The sequence below is a fragment of the Eucyclogobius newberryi genome, unplaced genomic scaffold, assembly GCF_026437365.1.
Source record: "Eucyclogobius newberryi isolate DKJ021-1_F unplaced genomic scaffold, fEucNew1.0.hap1 SCAF_3, whole genome shotgun sequence".
Lineage (NCBI taxonomy): Eukaryota > Metazoa > Chordata > Actinopteri > Gobiiformes > Gobiidae > Eucyclogobius > Eucyclogobius newberryi.
Window position 1 is genome coordinate 13,016,125 of NW_027315945.1, and position 21,273 is coordinate 13,037,397.

General features: G+C 40.7%; 1 protein-coding gene across 1 annotated transcript in view; it reads left to right on the forward strand.

Moving 5' to 3' along the window:
• myom3 (myomesin 3) overlaps positions 1–21,273 on the forward strand; it is a 51,647-nt gene that overhangs the window by 25,846 nt on the left and 4,528 nt on the right. Inside the window, exons 13-32 of the mRNA XM_072460265.1 lie at positions 247–300; positions 1,594–1,721; positions 2,932–3,115; positions 11,796–11,970; positions 12,070–12,191; positions 12,618–12,805; positions 14,472–14,598; positions 15,069–15,250; positions 15,412–15,526; positions 15,939–16,095; positions 16,610–16,716; positions 17,190–17,234; positions 17,448–17,584; positions 18,517–18,661; positions 18,874–18,933; positions 19,215–19,282; positions 19,569–19,679; positions 19,856–19,943; positions 20,085–20,123; positions 21,165–21,270. Coding sequence (XP_072316366.1) covers positions 247–300; positions 1,594–1,721; positions 2,932–3,115; positions 11,796–11,970; positions 12,070–12,191; positions 12,618–12,805; positions 14,472–14,598; positions 15,069–15,250; positions 15,412–15,526; positions 15,939–16,095; positions 16,610–16,716; positions 17,190–17,234; positions 17,448–17,584; positions 18,517–18,661; positions 18,874–18,933; positions 19,215–19,282; positions 19,569–19,679; positions 19,856–19,943; positions 20,085–20,123; positions 21,165–21,270 — 2,338 coding nt within the window. The remainder of the gene's footprint in view (positions 1–246; positions 301–1,593; positions 1,722–2,931; positions 3,116–11,795; positions 11,971–12,069; positions 12,192–12,617; positions 12,806–14,471; positions 14,599–15,068; positions 15,251–15,411; positions 15,527–15,938; positions 16,096–16,609; positions 16,717–17,189; positions 17,235–17,447; positions 17,585–18,516; positions 18,662–18,873; positions 18,934–19,214; positions 19,283–19,568; positions 19,680–19,855; positions 19,944–20,084; positions 20,124–21,164; positions 21,271–21,273) is intronic.

Below are 21,273 nucleotides of genomic sequence, written 5' to 3' on the forward strand. Positions count from 1 at the left end.
ACGCTAGAAGATACAGACGATGTGTGATAACGGGGGGACAGATGGTCTGCTGCTGTGGTCCATTAAACGCAGATGAAGGACAGGCAGAAGGTTGACTTGCCTCCAGCCTGATCTCCATCCCTCCCCATCGCTCTGCCTCTCCTCTTTGTGACTGGCTGCTCCTCTAACATTACCTCTAATACTGTTATCATGAGCCCCATAAAATTTCATTACTCTGATGGTCTGGTTTTTATGTCCCTTTCTTAGTGGTCAGTGTTGACAGAGGAAGGACGATCACTGTGACCAAAGATGAGCTGGAAGGTGAGAAAGCATCCCCTGTTTCATGTTGTGTATATTTTCATTACTTTTATTATATGAACCCTCTATAGTTAACTACATGCTATGTTTGCATTGTGTGTTCTATAAACTTGACACAGGCAGAACAGTCTATTGTGTTGGCGAACATGCACAATGGCCTATGTTGCAGTGAATGCCTGTGAAGAGGCCCGATAACCTTGGCAACGCTGCTTTTAACGCTTACAGTGAGAGAGATAACACACAACAGAATGTGTGTTTTAAAAGGCAACTTGCAACAGATGCACCTCTGGGGAATTCTGATTTCTGACCTCTTTTTCCTGCAGTTCAGGGTAAAATGGCTTTTGTATCGTGCTACGCTCTTACACAGACTGAATAGTGGTTGTTAAATCACAATTCTATTATCTTTTTGGACAAAACAAACAACAAAAACACATCTACATGTTATGGTCTTGTAATATGTGCAGAAATACAGCGTCTAGGCTTTTATGTATGATGTCCTTATCTTGTATTATTCTTTGTTCTTTAATGTGCTTGAAAATATAACATATTAGTACTGTAAATCAAGTTTGTATTTGTATGTATAAAATTATATTTAAAAGAACTATCATCCTACACACTTTGCATTTTACTTTCAAACTAATTTATCCATACAATAAAATCTCAATTTGCATCTAGAGCTCACTTTACACGACACATTAGAAATGTAAACAAGTTTAAAGAACTCTTTGAATGCATTTTTATATTGGTTTTAGTCTAATTAAACTTGTACAGTGCACTTATGTAAATTTGCCCCTTCCTGCACCTACTTATCTGTTGTATCTTGTTTTCTGTATCCTGGTAAAAGCCAAAACAATACCAAGAAAACTCCCACCATATGACTTTAAACTAGGCTTTCTTACATTTATACAGGTGTTTATAGCTCAAAGGACATTGAATAACATGCATTCTTTCTGAAAGCAGGCTTGCCTTCCCATAGATCTGGCCTGTAACTTGGGTTTGTAACATCACCTGCTCTTCATGGAGGTAGATATGTTTAATGCCAAGCTAAAGCATAAGCATAAAGATGTCCCTTTATGAGACAGCATAAGGACACTGCTCCAGACTGTCATCAGAACGGTGCTGACTCAAACCATTACACTTTAGTTATCTGCCATTATTTAAACTTTGTACGTACTATGCGCAGAGGTGAGCAGTGCTTTTATGTCAACTACTTTCAAGAGTTCTGATGCATGACGCGTAGGCGATGACTTTGTGTTTGAACTTTGCTTCTCCTGCCTGTGTGTCTGTGGTGCCCAGGTGAGGTTAAATCTCCCTTACCTCCGACCGACGTGCGAGCCTGCGAGGTGACAGACACGTACGCAGTGCTGAGCTGGAGCGAGCCGGAGCCCAGAGGAAGAGAGGCCCTCACCTACTACGTGGAGAGGGTCAGTGCCCACATTCAGATTATACCCTTAGGGGGCAGTCTTCTCAGCCATCATTTAGAACTACTTTGGAAAGAAGACTGAAATATGAACTTCAAAGGTCATGAGAATCAAATGCATTTCATATTTATTCATTTTTAGATGAGATACTCTAAATTACAAATGCCTATAGAGCTGGGGTGGGCAAACTGCGGCCCGCGGGCCACATGTGGCCCGTTTGTCTTTATTATCCGGCCTGCCAAACATGCCAAGTAATATTTTCTGCCCTTTGGCATCTGTCTGCACTTGTATCCTTAATAAATATGACGTGAAATGAATTAAATAATAGATTCAATAGCCTATATTTGACAGAAAAGTGATATTTTATTTGATATTTAATTTTTTTTATTTTTTTTTTTCACACCAATGATCGTGGGCCGGCCCTCTGCTACTTGCCTTGATTCGAATATGGCCCTCGGAGGAAAATAATTGCCCACCCCTGCTACATACACAATAAAACACCATTAAAGCGTTTCCCTATAACCTGTATTGTATGTGCTGTACATTTATTTTGAGTCTCAATTTCACTACAGTTTCAGCGCAGCCACAAACTACCCCCCTTTATAATCTAAAAAACTGCCAAAGGAAGTCGATTTTTATTGGTGTTTCATACATTGCATTGGTAATAAAAGTGTCAAATGTGTCAAATGTGGCACATGAGAAAGTGCCTGAGTCTGCTGATTCTCTTTTGGCTTTATAAAGGAGGAAACGTTCAAATAATAATCCCTTTGCCCCTCAGCATCCTATTTCAAAATCATCTATAATTTAGAGTAAATCTCCATCAAAATGCTGCTCTAGTAAATGTATTGTGGTTATGGCAGGAGATGTGGTACTAAAGATTGTGTATGTACCGTGGTTTATATCTTACAAACAAGTTAAGAATGCTACAAAATAAAATGGTTCAAGACTTATGTTTATATTTGTATTATTCAACTTTAAACAACTATTTGGACACTTATTCATTGCATTAAAATATAAGGTCAGTATGAGAGTGGTAAAGTTGTGTGTATTTTAAAACTATGGAGGAGCACTTGCTGGATTACCACCTAATGACTTCACAAAGTCAAACCAAATGCGGAAGACAAACATATTTATCTGACCGGAATCTTTTAATATTGAGGTTTTACCTAATAAGCCTCAAGTATAATTAATGTCTTTGTCTTTCTTGGCGCAGTCATTGGCAGGCACAAACAGTTGGGAGATGGCCAGTCTGGACATGGTGGTCAGCTCTCCTCGCTTCCCGGTGTTTGACCTGGTCAAGGGCAGGAAGCACTGCTTCAGAGTGCGTGCTGTCAACAAGTATGGAGTCAGTGACCCCTCGGCTGCCAGCGCGCCTGTATCCTTGGGAAAACCACAAGGTGACTGCGTGGACTTACCTGCAGTGTGTGCATTAGCCTCTGTGTGTAAGAGGTCAATTACATTTCACAGCACAACTCTCAACCTCAGCCAGTGCCTTTGTCTCAGGCAAGTCTTAAATGGGAATAACATTTAAGTGTAGCTATTTACACGGTGAGCACAATACTTTGTTTCAGACAAATTCCTTCAGAAACTAGAGCAACACAAGTAACCCTTATTTGAAAATCATTTTACTGTTATTATTTTTTTATTATTATTATTATTATTATTATTGTTAGGCCCGAGCGCCACAAGCTGGCGAGAGGCCTATTAACCTCGTAAGGCCGTGCGAAGCACAGCTGCGAAAGTGCGCACATAGTGCGCACGAAATCAAGCGCGAAGCGCTCGCCCACTTCCAAACACTCACTAACGCACTCCTTCACTCATGCACGCCCCGTGCATACTAATTAGTAGTAGGAAAATGGAACTTTACCGTTGTAAACGGGCGAAGCCCGTGCAAAAGTGCGCACTAAATGAGCACTTTAAATTGGGATGGCGGTCGTCATCCCCATATAAAGCACTCATTTGCGCTAAGTAGCTCACGAATATGTTCCCCATCTCTTGCATGTTCCGTGCATATAAGCATGTAATGCAAAAATTGAACATTATTACTGTATAGAGGGCCAAAAACACAAAGTGGGCGGAGCCCACTCAAAATTAACGAAAGTACCCGTCAGTGACCAGGGACCCACACCATTAGGTAGGAAAGCGCGAGCGCTTTCCGAAAATGTATAGTTTATGATATTTGGAAAATGGGAAACATTGTTTTCGCATCGGAATATTATTAGGCCCGAGCCCCAGCAGGGCGGAGGGCCTATTGCGCCCGCATGTTTGGTACCCCGTCGCCCCTGGCAAGTACAGTGAACTAGCCCATGCCGAAGGCATGGATCATGCATACTTACTCCTGCTATGACAGAAATAGTCAACAATGGGTGAATGGGCGTAGCCCATTCACCCATTGTTGACAACAGCAGCGCGAAGCGCTGCATTCCTCCAAAATCACTCCTGGCATCGTCCCGTACGCGAGAATCCATGCCGCAGGCATGGGCCATGCTTGTATCTGCTCAAATCAATGGAAGTCTATGGGGAGTGGGTGGGGCACCCCGACGGGAAAGGGAGTGACGAGCGCGTAAGCGCTCGTAATGATGATTCCACCCCATGGCGGCATCGGGAAGGCTTAGAGCTTTCAAACGATGTATAATTTGTTGTTATAGTGGAAACGGCTATATTGTTTTTGCTAAAAATATTATTATTTTTATTTTTCTTGTTCTTCTTCAGCGCTTTGAACTCTAATTTGACAATTTAAGTTGGACAACTTATTTTGGGATATTGCAGATCTAAAAATTGCTCCCATTTGATCAAAACCAGTCCGATTAGGACCAAATTTGAATCAGTTGTTAAACTTTCTAGTTTGGACCAGTTTAGGCTGACAAAATTGAAATGGGCGCGATAGCGCCCCCTACGGAGTGACCTTTAAATTAACATTGAAGGTCAAAAATTAGTTTTACCAAAATTGTCTCAACTTTACCCAAAATTCTATTTTGCCGTCCCGATCACAAAAGCCAATCACAAAAATGCCTAAATTTTTACGACGTAGTCGTAGCGATGACAGAAACCTTCCATGTTATCCCTATGGGAAAACCACAAAATCTCTCAAATTACCACATTTTTATGTTTTACACTTTACGGTCTCTGTGCCGTGGAGCCAGGGCCGGCCCAAGCCTTCAGGGGCCCTAAGCGAAAACATTTTTGGGGGCCCCTCATCACGTCATCAGAATCAGTTTTATTGCCATTGTCAGTGAACAATTCACATATGTGAATTTTCTTCCACGCTAACAAAGCGCACCAAAACTCCAGGGCATCCGTTTGCCAGTTAGTTTATTCTCAACACCTCACAAGCTCAAATATTGCTAACTTAAATCCCACAATGCAACTTGGTATTCCGCTGACATCACCTCTACTCCCTGTACAAATAACACACGTCCCAGATATGTTTTTGGGTGTATTTGTGGGCGTTAAGGGTCGACAGCCACATTAGCAGTTTAAATTAATGAACGGGGGGGGGGTTTCAGACTTTTTTGGGTCTTCTGGTGCATTTTAATGTGGTCCAGCCGGCTAAAGTAATTAATACATTAGTATATTCAGTAGTAGTATTCAATATTGGCTATGAAAAATAATTATGGTCAAATTGATTCATTTTAACTGAAAATGTAAAAGTAATAGTTACTTTACTAATTTATCTTTTACAGCTCCCAACTGTTCCTTCTTGCCAAAGTGACAAACAAGTTATATTAAATTAAACAAATGGCATAAGCATTGCTTGATTAACAATTAACACTGATAAAACAGTGCAAACATGTTATTCCCAGAGAATGAACAGAACTAGAAGTGAAGGTCCAAACCTCGCTATAGTGAAGAGACTGCGTTTCTGCAACTTTGCCACTTTTGTATAAAAATATATAGTATTATTCTATAACAGACGTAATCATAATATGTCTGGTTATTTTTCACTATCAATTTATTATAATTTATAACAAATAGTCTAATGATGCTGTTTAAATTGAAATGTTTTATTGCTCTATTAAAAGTTAATTACAATATAAATGTTTGTTCTGATCAGAACACCACACACTGGACTCCTGCACCTTTACGTTCCTCTCATTCCACGTTAAGAAGTCAAACTAAAACAGACATCACGAGTCACGATTGATCTCACACATGGTGATGTGAGAGAGGGACGCAAACTCAAACCGCTCATCTCTGACTGAGGCTGCACAGGGGCCCGGGACAGGGGCCCGGGACAGGGGCCGCACACTGTTCACTCCAAAGTCTCACGTCAGAGGTTCTGGACGAGACGGCGCTCGTCTGGACCGGATCTTCGCCTCTTAGTGACCTGGGGCATAGACGCCCCTCCCCGGCCTCACCTGCAGCTGACACTACGGGGCTGGTGTAAATGTTAATCTTATTATCTTTCATTCAGACACATATTGTGCGCGGGGCAGAGCTCTCGTCGCCTCCAGCCTGAGCGAACTAACGTGACAGAATCGTGTTGTTTCAAACAGCAGCATTAACCGTCTCTTTGTAAGAGAAGTTCAAAACCTGGAGAGTGTTGTTGAGTTTGCAGTTTCTTTACATCGTCAAGAAGTTTCTTCTTTTGTTTTTTGGCACCAGGAGATATATTCTTCTGGACATGAGGACCACGCAGGGACCACGTTGTGTTGTGTTTATGTTTTGCTCTCGTTCTGCTCGCGCACAATGAAGTTGACCAATCAGAGCAGGTTTGGTGCCTTGGTTGCCAGATTGTCATTACAAATAAATGCGGTTTGTGCGTTATATGTTACCGCTGTGTGCGCTGCCGCGCCAGCAGCGCTACTACACTAGTGGCGCACGCTGCGCTTGCACTTCTCATAAGACGGGTTGCCAGATTGGGGGCCCTTTTAACGCCTCGGGGCCCTACGCGGCTGCTTAGTTCGCTTATAGGCTGGGCCGGCCCTGCGTGGAGCTGCAAATATATGTCATAAATGGGAAAAACGCCAAATCCTTGAAATGTTCACATTTACGCTTCACACTTTAACAAACTCCTCCTAGTGCGTTTGGCCCACCAATCTCAAAATCGGTGTACCTCCTCTAGACAAGTGGGGCATCTAAAGTTATTCAAATTTTATGGATAACATTTACGGTCTCTTTGCAGCTGAGCCGCAAACTTTTCGCAGAATTTGGACTATTTGGCCTTCAGAGTGGCCTATAAACAAGAGTTTTTCCAAATGACATGACATTTTGCACACAATTCTCATTTGCCATCCCCAAATTAAAAGTATGGGAGCCAAAGTCATATTTGGTAAAGCGTAGCCGTAGCGATGACAGAAACATTCCATGTTATCCCTATGGGGAAACCGCAAAATCTCTCAAATGACCACATTTTTACACTTCACACTTTAACAAACTCCTCCTAGGGCGATTACCCGATCAAGTTCATATTTGGGGAGAATCATCTACACAAGCGGGGCATCAAAAGTTATGCATATTTTGATTTTAAGTACTAGGGTCTCTGTGCGGTAGAGCAGCAAATATATGTCACAAATGGGAAAAACGCCAAATCCTTGAAATGTTCACATTTACGCTTCACACTTTAATGAACTCCTCTGTGGGCAATAGCTCGATCAAGCTCATATTTGGGGAAAATAATCTACACAAGCGGAGCATCAAAAGTTATCCATATTTTTATTCCAAGTGTCACGGTCTCTGTGCAGCGGAGCAGCACATTCGACCGACATTTGTGTTCATTTGCACTGGTTAAGCACAGGATTGTACATGTCCAATGTGTCGCTGTCTTAGTTCTTAGACAATTGCGTTAGCGCCAACTCTGTAAAATGCAGAGAGCAGAGTCGGAAGGCCGGCGGCCCGCGAGGGCCGTTGGATGCCGCTTGCGGCTTTAATTATTATTTTTCTTGCTCTTCTTCAGCGCTTTGATCTCTAATTTGACCCCCTGAACATGCTCAAAAACTCACCAAACTTTGCCCAAAATTCAGAATCGGTGAAAAATTTTGTTTTTTCTGGGCCATTTTTTTTTTCGTTAAAAAATGGCGCGACAGCGCCACCGACAAAAGTCAAAATACATTGCGCCTATGGGAGACGCCCCGAGGTCAACTTTGGCGTAAAGCTACGAAATTCGGGACACGCATTCCTCTCGTGAGGACAAAAAAAATATATTATTGTGGCCACGCCCCCAGACTTACCCTATGGCCGCCATCTTCCTTTGAGAATGAAAACACGCTGTGTTAGCCATTTTGTTCACGTCAAACTTTGACGAACTCCTCCTAGGGCGTTTTGCCCACCGACTTCAAAATCGGCGGACGTCCTCTGGACAAGTGGGGCATCTAAAGTTATCCAATTTTTTGAGATACCTTTAACGGTCTGTGTGCGGCGCAGCCGCAAAGTTGGACAACTTATTTTGGAATATTGCAGATCTAAAAATTGCTCCCATTTGATCAAAACCAGTCCGATTATGACCAAATTTGAATCAGTTGTTAAACTTTCTAGTTTGGACCAGTTTAGGATGACAAAATTGAAATGGCCGCGATAGCGCCCCCTACAGAGTGACCTTTAAATTAACATTGAAGGTCAAAAATTTGTTTTACCAAAATTGTCTAAACTTTACCCAAAATTCTATTTTGCCGTCCCGATCACAAAAGCCAATTACAAAAATGCCTAAATGTTTACGGCGTAGTCGTAGCGATGACAGAAACCTTCCATGTTATCCCTATGGGAAAACCGCAAAATCTCTCAAATTACCACATTTTTATGTTTTACACTTTAACGAAGTCCTCCTAGTGCGTTTTGCCCACCAACCTCAAAATCGGTGTACGTCCTCTAGACAAGTGGTGTATCTAAAGTTATCAAAATTTTAAGGATAACTTTTACGGTTTCTGTGCGACGGAGCCGCAAACGTTTCCCAGAATTCTGACTATTTGGCCTTCAGAGTGGCCTATAAACAATAGAGTTTTTCCAAATGACATGATATTTTGCACAAAATTCTAATTTGCCATCCTGATCATACAAGTATGAGAGCCAAAGTCATATTTTGTACGGCGTAACCGTAGCGATGACAGAAACATCCCATGTTATCCTTATGGGAAAATCGCTCAAATCACCACATTTTTACACTTCACACTTTAACAAACTCCTCCTAGGGCGATTGTCCGATCAAACTCATATTTGGGGAAAATCATCTACAGAAACGGGGCATCAAAAGTTATCCATATTTTGATTTTAAGTGGTACGGTCTCTGTGCCGTGGAGCTGCAAATATACTGTCACAAATGGGAAAAACGCCAAATCCTTGAAATGTTCACATTTACGCTTCACACTTTAACAAACTCCTCCTAGTGCTTTTTGCCCACCGACTTCAAAATCGGTGTACGTCCTCTAGACATGTGGGGCATCTAAAGTTATCCAAATTTTAAGGATAACTTTTACGGTTTCTGTGCGACGGAGCCACAAACTTTACCCAGAATTTGGACTATTTGGCCTTCAGAGTGGCCTATAAACAATAAAGTTTTTCCAAATAACATGACATTTTGCACTAAATTCTAATTTGCCATCCTGATCATAAAAGTATGACAGCCAAAGTCATATTTTGTACGGCGTAACCGTAGCGATGACAGAAACATCCCATGTTATCCTTATGGGAAAATCGTAGAATTGCTCAAATCACCACATTTTTACGCTTCAAACTTCAACAAACTCCTCCTAGGGCGATTGCCCGATCAAGCTCATATTTGGGGAAAATCATCTACACAAGCGGGGCATCAAAAATTTGTCATATTTTGATATTAAGTGGTACGGTCTCTGTGCCATGGAGCTGCAAATATACTGTCACAAATGGGAAAACGCCAAATCCTTGAAATGTTCACATTTACGCTTTACACTTTAACAAACTCCTCCGTGGGCAATAGCTCGATCAAGCTTTACTTTGGGAAATATCATCTACACAAGCGCGGCATCAAAAGTTATCCATATTTTTACTCCAAGTGCTACGGTCTCTGTGCGGCGGAGCAGCACATTTGACTGACACTTGTGTTGATTTGCACTGGATTGGCCATGTCCAATGTGTCGCCGTCTGTCAAGTTCTTTTTTAATTCAACACAATAAGGGCGCCATCTTTATCAAGTCGAAAGCGCAGAGTCGGAAGGCCGGCGTCCCGCGAGGGCCGTTGGATGCCGCTTGCGGCTTTAATTCTTTCTTCTTCTTTCTTCTTTCTTCTCGGGACCAACCCCCCTATTTTTCACCCAGTGAACATTGACAAAAAGTCACAAAAAATTGCAAACCTCTAAAAATCGTGCCTCTCTACATTCTGGCTATTTCCCTTTTCTAAAATAAAAAAATTGGCGCGTCAGCGCCCCCAAATGTACAAAAATGCATTGAGAGATGGGAAATGACCCAAAAAAAATCTGATCGTAGAATCATGAAATTTGGCGCAGAGGTAGATGGTGACAAGAGAAGTAAAAAATATTATTACGGCAACGCCGTCCGCCCAACCAAATGTCGGCCATATTGGTTCAAAAATGGCTAAACATGACTTCGGAGTTTTTCCAAACGTGGTACTTTTACGAACTCCTCCCAGGGCGGTGGCCCTAAAAAGCTGAAATTTGGTGAAAATGCTACTGAGGAGTGGGACATCAAAAGTTATTCAAATTACATTGATACCTGTCACGGTCTCTGAGCGGCGAAGCCGCAAACTGTAGCAAGAATTTCAGAAATCTCCCAAATTTAACATTTCTGCCGTTTGCGCAGATAAAGTCCAAATTGCGTCAAATTAGAATCAGTTGTTAAACTCTTTGCCCTAAACCTACTTGAAGTGAAATAAATTAATTTGAAGCCACAGCGCCCCCTACAGATTTTATATGGAGGTTAAATATTTAGTTTTGCGAAATTATATGAAATTTGACACACAACTCAATTTTGGCATCCCCATCAAAAAAGTCAATGACTCATGTCATAATTGTTATGGCTTTGCCGTAACGATGACCGAAACCTTCCATGTTATTCCAATGGGGAAATCGCCAGAACATGTTAACACTTTAGACTTTCACAAACTCTTAGGGCGTTAGACATATTAACCTGAAATTTGGTGAGACTCATCTTCAGGGGTGGACCATCAAAAGTTATCCACATTTTTATTCAAAGAGTCATGGTGTCTGTGCGGCAAAGCTGCACATTTTGCCAAGAATTCAAAATAAAATAGCTTTTTGATGGTAAAACAAAGGGGAGAAGATGTGACAGCGTCACAGATTCAGCAGTAGGCGTAATAAAAGGACAATTGGGGCGCGTTAGCGCCCCCTCCTCTTGCGGCGTGGCGGCGGCGTAGCGAGGGCCGATCATTGCCGCTTGCGGCTATATTTTTTATTATTATTATTATTGTTTATTTATATTATTACTATTTTTTTTGTAAGTTGCACTATGTAACTTTTTCTTGTGGAAGATCTGCCATCTTGTCTCCATGGTGATGGTATTGCTTTGTCTGGAATATTCCACAGTATGGCTTTATACTTGTCTAATCTTAAATCGTAATACCTTGAAAAACAACTCTCCACAGACCTGTAATGGCCTGGTGGCGTGGACCACTTGTCTCCATGGTACGCATTTAATGTACATATTATGTACATTAAATGCGTACTGTGGAACACCACAGGCAAAGCAATAAGAAGAAAAAGTAAATTTGAACATACAAACTTCTTATTGTTCATCTTATTTTAGATTTATGGAAAACACTGCATTGTCATCTAAAAATACAGTTTGTGTCATAAAGTGCACTGATTGTATTACTTCTATCAATCAATCAAAATGTATTTTACACAATGTACTCTACGACTATAAAAACGCTTTGCCAAAAAATAAAAAAGGAATTAAACAATTAAAACAAAAGACTATATATATATATATATATATATATATGTGTGTATATGTATATGTATATGTATATATATATATATATATATATATATATATATATATACATATATATATATATATATATATATATATATATATATAGATTTATAGATTTATGTTAAAAAATTATGTAAAAAATTGTAAAATACAGACAAAATTCCCTCAGTCATATGCATACACTTTTGTTTTTTAGCTAAACCCGCTCCTCCTCACTCACTCATGCCCCTCAGAGACACAGACACCTCCGTGCAGCTCAAGTGGCAGGAACCCGAGGACAAAGAGGGCATCCTGGGCTACTACCTGTACTGCTGTGAGACCGGCAAACAGAACTGGAAGACCATCAACAACAAGCCCTATCCCAAGACCAGGTAACGGGGCTTTCAGTGTTTGTCGTATCCAAAAGTCGCCCTACTTAATACCCAACTGTATCTGTATGGTAACTGAATTCAATCTGTTATCTGTTACAGCTTCATTGTGCATGGGCTCAAGACTGGGAAAGAGTATGTGTTCAGAGTCAAGTCTGTGAGCAGAGCAGGGAACAGCATCTACTCAGAGCAGTCGGCCCCCATCACAGTCAAAGCGGCCATTAGTGAGTATGGCTTTCACTGTAAAAATACACAGAGAACACGATGCTACACTCAATATCAGTTGGTTCAATAATGTCTCCTGTCGATCAAACAAGATTTTACCGTTTTCCACACGTATTATGGATGTTTGAAGTGTCCAAAAATCAATAGCCATATAATGATTGAGACAAAAACTACTCTTTATATTCAGTTTTGCTGGTATTGATAGTATGAACTGTCATGAGCGTTTCATAGGTAGTATGATCACATGGTAAAATAAATAAAGCATCGGTTGAAAAAAACATAGCATAATGAACATGAACATTCGTGGTATAGGACTGGTACAATGACTTGCAGATTCACCCTATTGGTTCTACAATGTAAAGTTTTTGTTTCATCTACAAAAATGTATTCTTATATACAGTTTATTCTCTTTTGGTGTGGTCTAGGAGTGCCATCTGCTCCGTCTGCCATTGCTCTGCTTCTGTGCACCGGCTCAGAGATGGTTGTGGGCTGGAGGGCGCCTGCTCATAGTGGGGGAGACCCTGTGCGAGGCTACTACCTGGACAAGAAGGATGAGGGAGAGGACATGTGGAGAGAGGTCAACGTGAAGGCTGTCAAAGAGAGGAAGCTCAAGGTCTGGGGATTTTCAACTCTCATCCAGAGTTTTAGGGAACTTTATGAAAACATGCAGTAACTACAGTAACCTCACACAGCCTAAACAGTAGTTATTACAAAGTGTTTCATTTCATTTGTCTTGTCACTTAGCAACTGAGTGTCCATGGAGACATGTAAAGTTAAATCTTTCACCTTCCTCTCTAGATTCCTGCTGCTTTGTGATTACGCATTGCTCAAATTTGTACTTTTCTTTTACAGTAGTAACAAATGAATAAAAATGCGATTCATACAAGTAGAATGACCTTAACATTTTGTACATTTCAACATGGAATAACGCATGCTGAATGGTTGTTTTAGGAACAAACAGCTCTCCCTATTGATAAAAGTGAGAAACTGCAGGGCAATGTCACCTAGGCCAGTTGTACTTTTACTTTGGCTTGTTTTCCGGTTTGCTGCATAATGCAAATGAGCGTAATTGAAAAACTAATTTAATTTGGGCTCAGGCTTCTGTCCACTTTCCAGGTAGTTGTAGTGCAGTCAGTCAGACTTTGTTTTTAACTATATTTCGACTGTAAGGTATGCTACTGATCCAAGCCTATACATTTAAAACATCTCAAAAACCATGTATAAGTTTAGCAAGACTTTCATATCAAAACTTTGTTACATCACTCTGCCACGTGTCAGGTAGGGAAGGGGGCTTTTTAAATTGCTTTTGCTGTTACTGTGAAATACGTTCTCCTCGGTTGTGCATGTGTACAAGTCTCTCCATGGCCTAGCACCAAAGTACATCTTGGATATGTTAGTGCCATATGAACCATCTCGGACTCTAAGGACCTCAGGGACCGGCCTCCTGCTGGTGCCAGAGTCAGGACTAAACATGGGGAATCTGCATTTCAGTTTTATGCAGCTAAAACCTGGAACAGTCTTCCTGAAGATGTGAGACAGGCTTCTACTCTGACAATGTTCAAATCTAAGCTAAAAACAGTTTTGTTTAGCTGCGCATATGACTGAAAGGATTTTTTCTTTGCACTCTTCTCTTTTGTTTGTGATTTTATTAGTTTAGAAAATCAGTTGGATTGATAATTTTTAATTTAGTTAATTTTATTGTAGTTAATTTTTATCTTTGCACTCTTCTCTTTTGTTTGTGATTTTATTAGTTTAGAAAATCAGTTGGATTGATAATTTTTAATTTAGTTAATTTTATTGTATTTCTGTAATTTCTTTGTGATTTGAATGCATTTTTCCTGCTGTGTGAAGCACTTTGAATTGCCTTGTGTATGAAATGTGCTCTACAAATAAACTTGCCTTGCCTTGCCTTGCCTTGTGTCAGTTAGTTGCCCTGGAGCCGCAGCAGAAGTTCACAACTGCTTGCACAAGTGATAAGGGCCTTAAAGTCTAAATGGCTGTGAATAGGGGGATCAATGTGCAGATCGATCAGTCTGAATCCTTCTCTTCCCAATGCTAAAGTGCCTGGGAGATAGCAAAACATTCAAACAGCAGCTGTAGCACTAACACCCTGTACAATACCAGCCTCAAGGGAAATGGAACAACACAAGAAACTTTTTTCACCGAATCCAATTATCATTAGAGCACACTTTGTTATTGCTTTCTTTGATTTACCACTCAAGCAGGTTCTACTGTAATGGGTTTACAATGGACTAATCGTTTTATTCTTGATATCTAAGGTGTCTAACTTGACCAGTGGAAACTTGTACCAATTCCGTGTGTTTGCTGCGAATGCAGTGGGTGTGGGCCAGCCCTCGGAGCCCAGTGAAGCGTTCCTCTGTGAGAAATGGACAATGCCAGAGCCAGGTATATTACCTTTTAATATAGGATACAATCTCAACATCTTTCATCATCTCTGTGACCCGTTTGGTACACACATGTGAAATCTGGTGAACAAAACAAATTATACATCCAAGAGGGACTTGTCTGAATAGGTCATTACAAGCCCAGGCACACACGCACTCAGAGTCCAGGCTGTCTCGGCACAGCATGCAACCCGTTCTATTCCAGGCCTCTGACACACAGTGAATGGAGAGGCACTGGCTCACACATGCTACTGTTAAAGCGCACCTCATTAATCTTAGCAAATGGGCTCCCCTCGAAGCCTTTAATAATTGAAAAGTGACCAAAAATCATTAGGCAAATTAACTACCAGGTGCCACAAAGTCACTCCAAGATTAAGAACTGTACTTCAATGCTGTTTTCTTTTAATGTCCTCCAAACTTTTTTCGTTGTATACTTTTTTTATATTATTTCTTTCATTCTTTCTTCTTCAGGTTGTCCCTATGACGTACAAATTAAGGAGGTCAGAGACACTTCCCTGGTTGCAGTGTGGGCTCCACCTTTGTATGAAGGGCAAGGGCCCATTACTGGTTATTTCCTGGAAGCCAGCCAGGGCGACCAATCAGACGAATGGACTGCTATTATTGACCAACCCATCTCTGGTACACATTACAAGGTACAATTACAAATACATTTTCCAGTATGAAGCATGACGGTGTACTTCTACCAGTGTACTACCTGTGTACTTCTACTACTACTACTATCATTTCTTGCGTTGTTGTAGTTTCCATTGCTTTGATTCAGTCACAGATGAAATCCAGATGTTTGGTGTTGTAGGTGTCAGGTCTGGAGACAGGGCAGACCTATTGCTTCAGAGTGACAGCGGTGAATGCAGCTGGAGCTGGAGGTCCCTCTCTGCCCTCTGAGCCCGTCACTGTACGCACACCACCAGGTACTGCACATTTAGGCTGGCAGATATGTAGTTACTGTTTATATACAGTATCCAGTGAGAGCTTCACTGCCAAAACAGAATGAACAATCAACGTAAAAGATACTGTGAATTCAACTATTGTAGAATTCTGCTCAGGAATGGCCTGAAGTTTTTAAATGTTATAACAATTGACATTTACAACAATTATACATGTTTTCAATGAGTAAACAAATACCTTTGCCATTTTTGTAGTAATGTGAGAGAAATATATTTGCGAAACTTGTAAATTATGTCACTTTATGTCCAGTTAATTCTTCGCCCCCATTCCATCAATATCTATTAATATCCACATGACAATGAATGATCTATTGAAAATTAATCAAAGTGTGACTTTCTTTCTCCATATCACTTAATTAAATTCCCACCGATGCAGGCTCTAAAGACATCGAGATTGGTGTGGATGATGATGGCTTCATCTGTCTGACATATGAGGCTGATGAGATTAATGAGGAAACCCCTGGTCTCTGGAGCAAAGACTATAGTGAGCCTATAGATGAGAGCCGAGCACAGGCACACAGCCAGAACCACAGGTATGAGCCAACAGTCAGGAGAAGATTGCAGGTGTTTTTATTGCTCTGAAATCATTCTTATTGTGAGTATTATTAAGAGTGTAATGCAGTTCTCCTAGCCTAGCCGAAACGTTGCATAATGCATCTTTAAAGTTTAAGATTTTACATTTTGAAAAGAACTACAAAACAAAATGTAAAAAGACTGATTTGATGTTGTGACCTTATTAAAAAAAAAAGTGGAAGGTTCATTGTAGTGTGATTGAAACCTAAGGCTCTGAACCAACTGAATTAGTTCTGAGAAAAACCATTGTGCTGTCAATGATTATTTCTCTTTGGGATTTTGTGCCAACTTCCCCTGAATTTCCCACTCGCACTGTTTCATTTCTTCAGTGAATGTGAGAAGAAAAGTTTCATTATAAGTTGACTTGCTTTGGGGCTATAGAGATGGGAAACTTCTTTGTCTGCGTGTAACTCTGGGCTGTCTGGGAGGTAGACTCACTAATAAGAGGCTGGATTACTCTGTCTTGTCCATCAGAGCCGCGCTCACCTTCACTGATGCCTCGGAGGAGGATCTGGGCCTGTACTCAGTGGAGGTGACTGACAAGCCCAGCATGTCGTCCAGCTACGATTTCACTGCAGAAGGTAAGTGCAGAGCGTCTGAAAAGGGCCCCGAACATCCAAGGCATATGTAGAAAGGGAAACTAAATATGTGACAGTGAGGAGATGTGATTGGATGTTGGTATAGATGTGAGTGAGAAGTAAATAAACAAAGCGATTTGACTTTAATACAGTCTTCATTGTGAAAAATGTTAAAAGCATTTAAAAGTCTGATTTAATCACATTTCGACAGTGTGAAAAGTGTCTCGTTTTTGTCAATCAATCATGACAATCAGATAATCCCTGATAATAAAATAAAATAGATAAAAACAATCTCAAAGATGTATTCCAGTCGAGGGGATTTATTACTGACTTTAAATAAACATGTCATGCTGTAAAAGAAATATGTACACAGTGATTTTTATTGTCATGCCTCATTTTCTGAGTTGGTATTTACACATTTCATCTTATCTGCAACACAATTAAGTATTTATCATCGATTTATTTTTTGTGTACAGATCTAGAACGCCTGAAAGAGCTCAGCTGGCAAGTGAGAAATCCACGTATGTAATTGACTATGTTTTTATTCTTTGCTACAGTCATGATATTACAAAAACATGTCTTCCTCACACCAGTTTCTTGCACGTTTAAATACCATAATGAAAGCATATTGGAGTCAAAGCATGTGACTATACTGTATGTGAGCTTTATTCAACGATGGGATAATCTGATTGGGACGAGCTGTGTTAGATGAGCGTTTAATTTTCTGTTGGCAGTGATCGGGCTGAAGACGGGCTGGCAGGTGGAAGTCTCAGAAGAAGGCAGGGTGCGTTTGTGGCTTCAGACTGAGAGCCTGAGTGATGACGCTGAGCTCCGACTCATCTTCAATGACCAGGAAATCCATAGCACTCCTGTGAGGATAACACCAAAACATGAAGTATTTGTACCTCCAAAGTTCTCCACCAGGTTAAACGTTAACATGGCTTTTTGTAAATTCAGACTGTGTAAGTTCAAGTCGCCGTGCTTTATAAAAAGGCTATTAACACTGCATATAATGTCGTGGAGTTTGCTAACAAAGATGAGCAGGTGCATCACACAGCAGCGGGTCTGAAGGTGACACATCTGCCAATATCAGACCTGGACAGATGCCAAACAACAACAGAGCTGTTACAAGTCAGATATGTTGAGATTGTGGCTCTTCAACACTGTTTCATACGTTCAACAATCTTTAACGATTGTTGTGCGATGTCTTTGCTATTCTCATCATCATCGAAATAGATCTATTTTCGTTATGTACCACAATATAAGGCTTGGCAGCAAAAAAAACAAAATGGCATTTTCATACACATTCATTGTATTGACTTGATATTGAAAAGCCACAATGTGGAAAATGAGTTTTTGTGCCATTTGAGAGAAACGTATTTTGTCTTATAATAAAAAATTGCATAACCGGAGCTGCAGCAATGTATAATGTAACACAACAGGCTCAGAATAATCAATAAGGCATGTAGGGTAAGAGATGCAAACACACAGGTCTGGTATTATAGAAACCTTTAATTTCATACTTTAATTTAAGAATGATTATATGTGATTTCTAAATTATTATAGCTGAGGTTTATGAATTCAAAAACCATTTATCTGATTAGAGCCCTTAGGCCTGCCATACATCACAGAGCAGACATGTGCACGCTCAACATGTTAAGTACACTTATCCTGATGAACTAAAAAGACATATACCGGTAATGAGGCCTTTGTGCTATGACATACTAATATTTACTCTGTGGTTTGATACAATATCTCCTCCTCATGTGTCCTGGTCTGAGTATATTTTCTGTTTGTCTGCAGCACCGGAAGATCACCTTGGACAAGGCCCAAGGTCTGGTGGAGATTCTGTTCGATCCACTGTCCCCAAAGGACCAGGGCTCATACACGGCTCAGCTGAGAGACGGCAAGGCCAAGAACCAGTTCACTTTAGTCTTTGTGGATGATTGTAAGTTCATTAGGTTTCCCTGTTCTCATTGGGTGACAGTTTACACATTCAATAACACGGGTGTTAAATAATAATGATCAACTCTGGTCTTAACTACTACATGACAGAGAAGGACTTTGAAACTCTGTCATTCATGATTGCTGTGTGACATCAGTCTTACTGTTTATCTGTGTAAAATGTGTTCAAATTGTGCCTTTCTGTCTCTTGGTTAGTGTTTCATCAGACTTTGGCCTTGGCTGACGCAAACCGACACAACCATAAAAGGAAGTCTGGTAGGGATCTCTCTGTAGACCTGTAGACCTCTGATGTGTGCAGGTTCCCATATTCCTTTGTTCCAGACGTGAAACACCTTTATTCACAGCAGTCAATGTCCCCAATGATCCCCATGTGCAAACATTACACCATATCACCAGATTCAAGTCCATGAGACTGGAAAAGTCCAATAGGTCCATTACTGCGGTGCTTATTTGAATTGATTCTAGTACTGTGTCATTTTGCATGTAATTGTATGTTTAATGTTTGTGGTGAACAACTTATGTGTATTGTTTTCTAGGACCCCATTTCCAGGATTATTTGTCCTGGTCTGTGACAGATCGGTGTGAATTGGTTATAAAGTGCAAGGTAATATAACTAGACAATCAGACAGGCCTCGCACAAAGACAGTGTTCATTGGGTATTTATTAACAACACGCAAAACCCGTTGTTACATTTATATCCCAAATTCTGAGTTAGCGGGGAATATGACTATAAGACGGAGTTTACCAAATTGTGGATGCCAAGACTTCAGGCCCTTGGTCAAAACAATTTATATGATATTTAGCTAAACAGAACTTTTGTAAATTACTATAACAAAAACTGAAATGTACAAAATCATGTTTGCTTGAAAAACCATCTGTCCTTCTCATAGGTGACAAATACAACTAAGGAGACAACCCTGAAGTGGTTTAAGGAAGGCGCGGAGATGAAGGAGGTTGTGTATGACCAGACCTCTGGGCTCAGCTCATTCACCATCCCTCAGGTAGTGTGGATTTGTTGACATTTCTGTAGTACAGAAAAATATTGTCACCTTATCTTCACCTTCACAGCCTTAAAAATATTTTGTTTTAAAGTGTGGTTGTCTTGTGGGTATTCATATTTCATCTGAAAAAGTTATGATTATGTTTTTATTCAGTAAGGACAGTGGTTTCTCCTCAGGTGACCCAGGAGGAGACAGGCTCGTACAAAGCCGTGGTGTCTGATAAGAGAGGAGAGGATCAGAGTATCTTAAGATTATCAGATGAAGGTAGGGACACTATTCCACTGACATCCACAGCAACAACTTTATCTGTACTTGTGTCACCTTGCTCTAAACAAATCTAACCGTGAATATTTGTTTTGTAAAATCAATTCCTTCTGAAGGCTTAATTGTTCTCTTGATTTGCAGAGTATGACAAGCTTCTGCAGCAGCTGAGTAAACGCTGTGGTGAGTTATTTGTATTTGCATGAACAGCCTGGGCAAAAGTTATTTTCCTAGCGTGTGAATATGAACCTGTTGTAATTAAGTGGGCTTTATTTAGGATCATTATACTTCGCAGTAGCGTACGGTGACTTTTATGGATGGGTAAGCAGAGTTTGGGTCTTTATCAATATTTGTGGAAAACATTTGCACTCTAAAGTAAAAAAAAAACAACTAACATGCAAAAGTCAGTCTGGAACTTTGCTCCCCCACATGAAGGGCAAACACCTGTCCTACTGAGCTAAACCTGTTTATACTTCACTGATCAGTTCATTACAGTTAGGGCAAATGTTGCACCCTCGAATGACACAATGATACATTCCGTTTTGCAACTTTTAATAAGTCCACGGTTCAGAATACACACATTTGAGGCATGCAGGGTTCCAACACCCAGAACACACCTGGGCCACGCTCAACACAATGAATAGGCGTGGCTGACTTACTTTTAACTCCACACACCGTCCAGGTACAGCCCCTTTCATGGACGTGCACCCTAATTCAAGTGCTCCATGATAAATGTACAATCTAACACACAAAAGTAATAACAATTTAGCAGTCTATTGTACCATCACAATTAAATATTAGCATAATAAATTAGATGAGTATCACAAACACAGGTTTATTCAGCGTGGTTTGAGCATAGATCCATGGGTTTGAGGCTGTGTGGTCCTCAGAGCGCATGTGCTGGTTCTAAAAGCTCATATTAGAGAGCGGAACATGAACGGGCCTCTGAACACGGTCAGAGAATGAAAAGGGGCAGGAGAAGAAGGACCAAGCTTCCCACGCAGTAATGCTCAGCGGCCGTGACTTCCAGCCAAGCTTCAGCAGCAAAGGTGATGGGAAAACAGGCATATTTTGATATATTTCGGAACTATTAAAGTATAGTTGTGTGTGACATACAGTAATTTTACATTTTATTGGTCAATCACTGCTTGCCTTGATTGCCCTGACCGCACCCCACTGATACATTGCCATGACAACAGACGCCTATGTTAACTTTCTGTGCAGCGCTGTCAGCCGGGCCGCTAAGTATCGAGTGCACCGAGGAAGGATTCAGGCTTTTCTGCTCCCTCAAATATTATATTGACTACCTGAAGACCAGCTGGCTCTTCAAGTG